Below are 8,839 nucleotides of genomic sequence, written 5' to 3' on the forward strand. Positions count from 1 at the left end.
CCCAACCAGGTGCTTAGATGGATGCAGAGTGATAATACAGGAAGAATCAGTTCTTTACATCCAGTGTTTTCAGTTTTTAGTTTATGTTACCATTACAAGACTCTATACAACATTGCGTACATTAGATTTTATTATTCTTTCTGCACCATTAGCAAAACTGCCAGACAACTCCAATTATATTTTGTCCTGATGAAAGTGTGTACAGAAATGATAAATTGTCAGGTGTCAGACTGTAATTGCTACACTGACAGAAAGCTGTATTTTCATTTGGCAACTGAAACTGGTTTTTTTCAAAAAAATCCAATTATTATTATACATTTAATTCTCCAATAGCACCCAGAAAGTAGCCAGGGTGGAACCTCTCTATTTTAGTCAGTGTATGTGCAGTAAATCACAGTCCCTGCCCTAACAGAGGATGCAGAAATAAATCACATTGACCAACTTGGTAAATATTTCAGCTTTTTAATGTAACAGAGTATTTTGCATTTCTGGAGTTATTTCTAATTGTGACAGGAAGTGATGGTCACACCATATATTTTACTGTGAATTTAATGCAGCTGTGCCTGCCCAAAGACTCAGTCTGTACTTAGAGGGACTGTGGTGTGACTTTCCTGCAGCCTCACATGTGCTAAACATAGACACATTCAAGCACTATGAATCTTTCCCATGTCAATGGACAATTTATAGTCATCACAGAAGAAAGCCCTTAAATCCTTGAGGCTCACATTTAAGTCATCAGGGGAGCATAACTACATCCTTGCATACTAAGCATAACAAGAAAGCTCTCTTGAAAAGGGGGAAAAAGCACAGTGCAGAAAAGAAGGCTGTGATTGAAATGATAAAAGAAAAAAATTGCTAAGTTTCTCTTTAAGACAGCGTACAGGTGTTATTTTACTTGAAAGTGACAGCCACCTAGGATGAAAGCCATTTTCTTGCACATTTTGCTATCCATATCTGGATATCTGCTACACGTATCAGGCAAAAGGCTGCCTGAAGCCATTTTCTGTAGTGGAGAGAGAAGCCGGTGAAACATTACAGGAGAAGCTCAAGGCAAATCATCAGTTCTAGGCTATCAGCTCTATAACATGACAGATCTTTACCGATTCCTGTGGAAGACAAAAGTATATAGATGCCTTCAGAACCTATAAATGAAGCAGAAACAATGCTGCGCAGTGCAAATGGCACCACAAAGAAGAGCATATACAGTATTGAAAGCTACAGACTTCTCACACTCGCAGTCAGGAGCGTGCTGGGAAAATGCTGCAGCCTTCCTGGCAAGCAAAGCCAGAGAAGCTGAAATCTCACAAGCTGAATTAACACACAACTCCATCAACATCAGTAAGTAGCTGACATGCATATATATATGGCTTTAAGATCTCTTTATTAAGATGTCTACTGCAGCATTATATGCCTTCTCTCTTTCTCTCAGAAACATTTGCCATGACATTTCCCAATCAAAACCTGTACTGAATCTTGATTACAGTAATTCAGAGTCAAATTTAAGTTGACTTTCATTAAAGCCTTTGAAAGATTTCACAGTACTACATCCACAATCACCGAGAATCAGCAGGTACTTTAGGTACAGACCCCCTTACATATATGGATGATTGAATTTACTCTTTGATGTAAAAAATCTCTTCTTCATGACTGTTAAATGAGAGCAGGAGGTGGGCTGTTAGCAAACTGCCTAAATGGTACAATAATCAAATAAGCCAGTAAAAAGAGGCATGGGTGAGATGGCTGTGAAAGAATGCAGACATCTATCTGCAAGCCAGTTATCCTCATCTTGCTTTATACCCAATGGAGAGAAACAGGCACCTCCTAGGGTGTGAGTCATCTCATGCTAAAACAGCCAGCCAAAGTAGGTCAGATGAATCACACCTTCAAAGAGCCCTTCTGTATTCACTGACTACACATGCCACTGGTTTAGATACAGATGTCTAACAAGCCTGGTCATCAACAGTCAGGTTGAATAAACAATCTCTGTGAGATCGACAATACTAGTATTGTCTATTTGCACACACAAGATACACATGGGAAACATTTGTAGAATCCACCTGAAGCAACAAGTCTTTTACTGTCATGCCATCACAATAAAGTTTTTTATTAAGTATATATATTCCTTTCATTGGCAAATAAGCCACCACTTCACAATGTGTCCTGGACTTCGGGCACAGTCTCGCAGAAGATTCTCAGGGATGTTAGCAAGAACTTAAGGTACATAAAGAAATCAGATTTTCATTAACAACAACAACAAAAAAATATATCCAAGCAGTGCAAGAAAGCCAATACCATTCTGCAGTTGATATGTAGAACACACATCCCACTGGCACACTACTATTCAGGAAACATAGTAAAAGGACATTTGCTTACATGTTGCAAGCATGTCTAAGCTCCTTTTTGTGTCATTTCAAACACGGAAGCTGTGTACCTATTTTGACTCTGTTAGTATTGGTTTCGCCCTTTCCATTAATGAATACACATTTTATAAAGTCCATAATTGCAGGACTAGTTTGAAGAGATCTGCAGCCCAGACACTGAATGAAACATTATCCAGGGAGAAGTCAGCATGGAATAAAATGTTTGAAAATTGTATGGAAATGTAAATATTAAGGGTCTGACTTAAGACAGCATGGGAGCTTCTGACGTTTTCTAACTTTGAATTTATTAACATTCAAAAGGCAATCATGTTATTTAACACAGGGGAAAAATGTGTAACTTCCTAAGCAAACTGAGGAAAAAGTCTAGAATCCCACCACTGCAGGAGAATCAGCAATCATCAGAGCACTGAAACATTTCCTGCTTAAGCAAGGGAACTAACAGGGAGCAGTAACCAGTCCTCATCTTCTCTGCAAACTGCAGTAGAGAGATGCCATACCTTCCCTGTAGGTTTCAGAGATATTTGCTCATAGTAGAGAAAGGTGAAATCCAGCTTTCCAGATTTATTCAACGTTGTGCAAAGAAGTGTGTATTATGACCACCTCATTGTCCATCAGGTTCTTCTTCCCCCAGTCAGGCATGCACCCACGTAAGGCCTCTAATGTTTTTACTCCATCATGGCTTCCAGTCCCAGTGTACTGGTTTTGGCTTGGGTGCGGTTAATTTCCCTCACAGTAGCTCATATGGTGCTGTTCTGGATTTGTGATGAAACAGCGCTGATAACGCAGTGATGCTTTGGCTATTGCTGAGCAGTGATCACACAGCACCAAGGCCTTTTCTTCTCACCCCACCCCACCAGCGAGTGGGCTGGGGGTGCACAAGAAGCTGTGAAGGTGACACAGCCGGGACAGCTGGCCCCAGCTGACCACCAGAGTATTGCGTACCACCTAATGCCTTGCTCAGCAATAAAACCTGAGGGGGGGTGGGGGGCAGTTTGCCAGGGCTGCCTTGCTTGAAGATTGCCATTGGCCAGCTGGTGGGGAGCAACTGGAGTTTTTCACATCGCTTACTTTTCTTGGGTGTGTTTGTTTCCTTTTTCTTTCCTTTATTACTTATTACACTGCCTTTGCCTCAACCCACGTATTTTCTCAGTTACCCTTCCGACTCTCTCCCCCATCCCACTGGGAAGGCAGTGACCACGCGGCTCTGCAGTGCTTAGCTGCCTGCTGTGGTTAAACCATGACGCCCAGTCTTGTCTTCCTCGGCTCTTCCGCACCAGCCTCACCTTTGGCTGAAATTATTTCTCCTGCATCTTCAAGCTCCTCGGGCCAGGGCCAGCGCCAGCCCTTTGGCCAGCTGTCCCTGTTGGCCACCGTGCCCCGTGACACACCCTGCCCCACCGCTCCCGGCTGCGCTCCGGCCGGGCCGAGCCGTGTCCCCCCCGGGCGCACAGGGCCTCCCAGGCCGCTCCGCACCCCCGCATCGGCCGGCGCTCCCGCCCCAGGCAGCAGCCGCCATTTTGCCGCAGGACGGCCGGGGCTTCGGCGCGGCTCCCCGGGACAGCTGGCGCCTGCGGAGCTCGGCCTCAGCCCCGTCCCCGCCGGGCACTCACTTCTTCCGCCTCTCTCGCCCCAGCTCCAGCGCCAGCCGGTCGGGGCCTGCCGCTCGCCCGCCGCCGCCATCCCCCATGCCGCCGCCGGCCGCCGCCCAGCGCGCACTCCCCGCGTCGGCGCCGTTGCGCGGAGCGACGGCCGGCGCTGGCCTGAGGGAGCGGCTCGGCGCGGCCCCAGAGGCGGCGAGCGGGGGTCCTGGCCCCCGGCCCGGTCACCCCTCGGGGCGCTCAACCCCAGACACCGCGGATCTCCCGCTGCCCGGGGAAAGCGGAGCGGGGGCCGCCCAGCAGCTGGCGTCGCCTTTCCCTGTGGCGGTGCCCCTCAGCCCGCCGGCAGCCGCTGCCGGGAGGCGGCTTCTCCGCTCTGTCAGGGAAGTCCCCAGCGTGTGGCTCGGGCCGCGCCAGGAATTAATGGGAAAAAACACAATACAGGTTTGGCCCAGTTTGCGTGCTGAGCTTTTTGGGACCTGGGATGCACAAATAATGTGCAGATTGTTCTGAACACTTGGACGTAAAGTAGCACGGTTTTAGGATAAGCGCTTTGACCCACACATAAAGGCTGGCACAGCATGGCAGGGCCCGATGGCCAAAGGGAGCCCAGCCGGCATGTTGGCATCCCCGGCAGTTGTGATCAGTGCTGGCCATAAAGTAGTTTGCAAGAACCTAACTTGCGACAGAAAGCTTAAAATAATCGGCCTTAATCATTGCTGATCAAGTCAATTAGTCAATATACACTGGCTAATATTTTAGTGGTCTGGATTCACGCTCAAAAATGTTTGATGTTGCATTTTTCAAACAAGGAATTTCAGATCTGATGGCTTCCTCAAGGTAAAGCTTTATGGGTGGACTGAATTAACCTCAGCTCAATGCTGCAAGAGTGGCATCACCTCTGCCAGGCTCTCCCTGTCACCTTCTCCGGCAGCTTCAGTGCCAGCTCTGACATCTAACTCCAACAGGCCAGTGCAGCTCAGGAAACCTAGAAAACTTGTACCAGGGAATGCATTTAATGTTTGCAGTTTCTGCTGGTTAGTGAGCTGAAACGGCTTACCAGCTACTCAGAAAAGCCCCAGAGCTGACGCAAAAGACAGGGTGAGACTGACAGCGACCAGTGTACTCTTGGATCAACTCACAATTTCACGCAACCTAGTGCTCGTTAGAGGAACTATCTGTTCGCTTTCTCAGGAAAGAGATGGACTGTAATTTAGCTTTACTGGTGTACTATGAAAAAACACAGGGTGTATTTTCTCAGTTCAAGTAATTCTGTTGCATAAGTAGCAAGCCAAAGCCAACAGCCCTACAGCTTGTTGGGTAACACAGGCACTGCTCTGAAGTTTAAAACAAGGGTAAGGGTTATGTATTACCATTACTTTTAACATAGCATAAATCAGCATTGCCATCCAAAAGTTGCCCCTGAAATCTTGTGAAATTTTAGGCCTAAGGTGCTAGTGCATGACACTGGAATGGCCCAGTCTAACACTTTATTGATACTGCAACAGCGGGGTCACTAATCCAGTGTCTGGGGGTAGAACAGTAGGATGGAGCATAAGAACCTTGGTCGTAAGAAGAAAAAGTCATTTTAATTTCATTTGTCTGACAGATTAGAGCAGGAGGTGATTTTTGACAGTCTCGAGTTATAACTGATGCTATCATCTAATCACTGAATTATCACTTGAGGTGTGGATTGAATTAAAAATTGACCGAAATACTTTAATCAAGAAACAAATTTTAGAAGAGTGCTGCACTGTAACACATTTAAATTTAGCTGCTCATTTTGCCTTCACAATTTACTGAATGCTACCTTTTTAAGATATAGACTGAAAACACATTCCATACCAAACCAGTAATTTAAGTAATGACTTAGACCTAGGTTAGCATCCATAAGTAACTCAGTGTAGTGAATCTTAACAGCTAAGGTGTTAATCAGTAACCATTTTTCTTGTTACAAGTTTTTGTGAAGAACTGCTTCAAGATTTAACTTAACCAGCCTACTGAATAGTTCTCATCTGGAGGGCACATTCAGAACTCAGAAAGAGCCCTGAAATCACACAGAAGTCTGAGAACAAAGAGCACATGGTAACAGGGCTAGATCCTGGCCACCATGTACTCTCTCTGCCCCAGGAAACCCTTCTTTGACCTACTCTCCAGGATACTTTCAGGTCCTAGCCTCAACTCAGATTACAAGTTATCCTAACTAGGTAAGTTCTCAGGAACATAAAGATGAGCCCAGACCATACAGGTTGGGTTGGCACAGGACAGCAGGTATAACCATGTGCTTCACCAGGTGGTTTGGGAACTGGAGTGGGAGAAGAGCCAAGGCGTCTTGTGGACTGAGGTCCTGCGTGAGCATGGTAAAACTTCAAACTGTCAATATTTTTAACAATCACAGCAGTAACATAATGACACTTGCAACACATGAGAATTTTCCTGCATTTCTTTATTCCAAATAAATTGGCTAAAATTGGATATGAATACCTATAAAGCTACTTTCATTGTTTTAAGGCTTTTAATGTTATTTTTGAAACTAAAATTTTCAGTAAGATAAGTTGGGAAACCTGGTCATAATGTTTGACATTATGTGGTTTGAAAACAGAATTTTATACTTGAATACATATCTTCAGATTATGTGAAGGCAATAAAGAGAGACTAAGACAGACCAGGTGCAGAAGACAAACATTTCAGTTATGACTTAATTTAATTGTTAGAAAGAACTAGTTATTTCTGTAGCACCAGTAACTAGGGTATGACTGGCTGTGTGGACAAGGAAAAAAGTGGTAGATGTATATTTTGACTTTGCCAAGGACTCTGATATAGCCTTCCATAGTACCCTTATAGCCAAATTGGCGAGTTACAGATTGGGTAACTGGGAAGTAAGGTTGCTGGAAAATTGGCTGGGCCATCAGGTTTAAAGTGTGGTGATCAGCAGTATGACCACTTTACTCTGGGATCAAACCCTGACCTAATACCTTGATTCTTTATTAACAACCTGGAAGACTGGGCATACCTTCAGCAAATTTGCCAATGATGATGAACTGAGGGGAGCAGCCTCTATGCAGGTGGGCAGGGCTGCCTTTCAGAGTGGGGTGTACAGCCTGAAGAGGCAGGTCGCTGAAAGGAACCTAATGATATTAAATAAAAAACAAATCCAATGTCTGGGATGGGAAAAGCCCATGGATCTGTACAGGCTGGGCATGCTAACAAGAATGCAGCTTCATAGGAAGAGACACGGGGTCCCTGGTGAACAAGCTGACCACGAGCTGGCAACACACCTTGCAGCAAACAAGGCCAACAGCCTCCTGGACTGCGTCAGAAGAACATAGCCAGGAGGCTGATGGAGATGGTTCTTCTGCTCAGTTCAGCACTTGTGGGACCACATGCTGGAGCACTTAGTTTTGGTCCCCCAAACAAATCCTAAGAGCTCCCTTAGGTCAGAGGCTGGCACACCTGGCCTATATTCAGCCTGGAGAAGAGAAGGCGTAAGGAGATCTTAGTGTTGTCAACAGCTACGTAAGAGGAGGGCATGGAGAAGACAGGCTTCTCTCTAGTGTGCACTATGGAAGGATAAGCAGTAATGCACCTGAGTACCTATAAAAGTTTTAAGCCCAGTATAAGGGAGAAATATTTACCTTTACCAAAGTCAAACTTGGCAAAGGTTGCCCAGAGAGGTTGTAAAGTCTCCATCCTTGGAGATAATCAAAATGTGAGCAGAACTGACACAGAGTACTGTGCTCCAGCTGGACCTGTTTTGAGAAGGAAGGTGGATTACAGATCTCTGTAGTTTGGGACCTCTGGAGGTCCCTCCCAACCTACACTGTTTTATGGTGAGCTAGTCAGCATGTTTTAGTGGAAGGTAGTTCTACCAATTCATTTTAAAAGATTACAGATTTAGTTTGTCAGTAAATATTAAGATAGACTATCCCAAGATGGTTTTAAACTGGCATTAAACAAACTAACCAACCAATCCACCCTTGCAATCTAGAGGAATCCATTCAAATGCAGGGGTCTTAGACTTGAGGTAAGAATAGTTGTTTATACAGACACAGCATTAGCTTAGGATGACTTAGAGGTCATTAAAAGTAATCTTCTCAAGACAAGATTTGAGACCACTATTGCAGCAGAAAAGACTTTGAGCACATTATTTTGGAAATAGAAATGCAGTAGGAAAGCAGGTAGCAGTTCACTCAGTAAACAGCTCAGTAAGACCACTTCTAAGACTGCCATACATCAAAAGATGTTCAGTGTTCAAAGGAGAAACAAAACCAAGCTGGAAATAAAAACCTACTAAGATATGAGGCTTAGAGAGGTTAGCGTGTAGTGTATAAAAGGGAGAGCTGAGATAAGGCTGTTGAATATGGTAGAGGAAGTGGGGAGAACCCTGTGGAGTTGCTGCCCAGGGCCCAAGTAGTGACAACTGAAGCAGGGTAAATTCAACAGCGTAATACTTTCAGCAGTGAGAATTAACTAAAGTTTGGAACAACGTAAAAGGGAGTATCATGGATGTATCACATTAGAAAATGTAAAATGGGGTAGTAATTATTAAAAAAAAGAATAACTTTCATCTACTTCAAGACAAATTTGAAAGAGTACATGTGAAGTCAGCAACAACAGGTTCAACAGGACAATGCTCGTCTTATATGAATGGCATTCAAATATTTTTCCTCAGTGTGCTACAATTTAAGTCTCTTGAAGACTGTTAACACTTCAATCTTAACTGTTGTTTTAATCCAACTTGTTGTTCTGATGGTTTATATACAAAACTAAAGGACATGAGCTACATATGAAAGCAAAACAGGAGGCAGAAGGAAGATACAAATACATACATCCCTGCTGTAAATGAAGTTCATAACAAAA

General features: G+C 44.4%; 1 protein-coding gene across 2 annotated transcripts in view; it reads right to left on the reverse strand.

Annotated features, from left to right (window-relative positions):
* CCDC169 (coiled-coil domain containing 169) overlaps nucleotides 1-4,295 on the reverse strand; it is a 51,319-nt gene extending 47,024 nt beyond the window's left edge. For both annotated transcript variants that reach the window (XM_055703124.1, XM_055703123.1), the window contains exon 1: nucleotides 3,992-4,295. In XM_055703124.1, coding sequence (XP_055559099.1) covers nucleotides 3,992-4,061 — 70 coding nt within the window. In that variant the 5' untranslated portion in view covers nucleotides 4,062-4,295. The remainder of the gene's footprint in view (nucleotides 1-3,991) is intronic.
* Between the last annotated feature and the right edge of the window lie 4,544 nt (nucleotides 4,296-8,839).

Source organism: Falco cherrug, chromosome 2 (assembly GCF_023634085.1).
Source record: "Falco cherrug isolate bFalChe1 chromosome 2, bFalChe1.pri, whole genome shotgun sequence".
Classification (NCBI taxonomy): Eukaryota; Metazoa; Chordata; class Aves; order Falconiformes; family Falconidae; genus Falco; species Falco cherrug.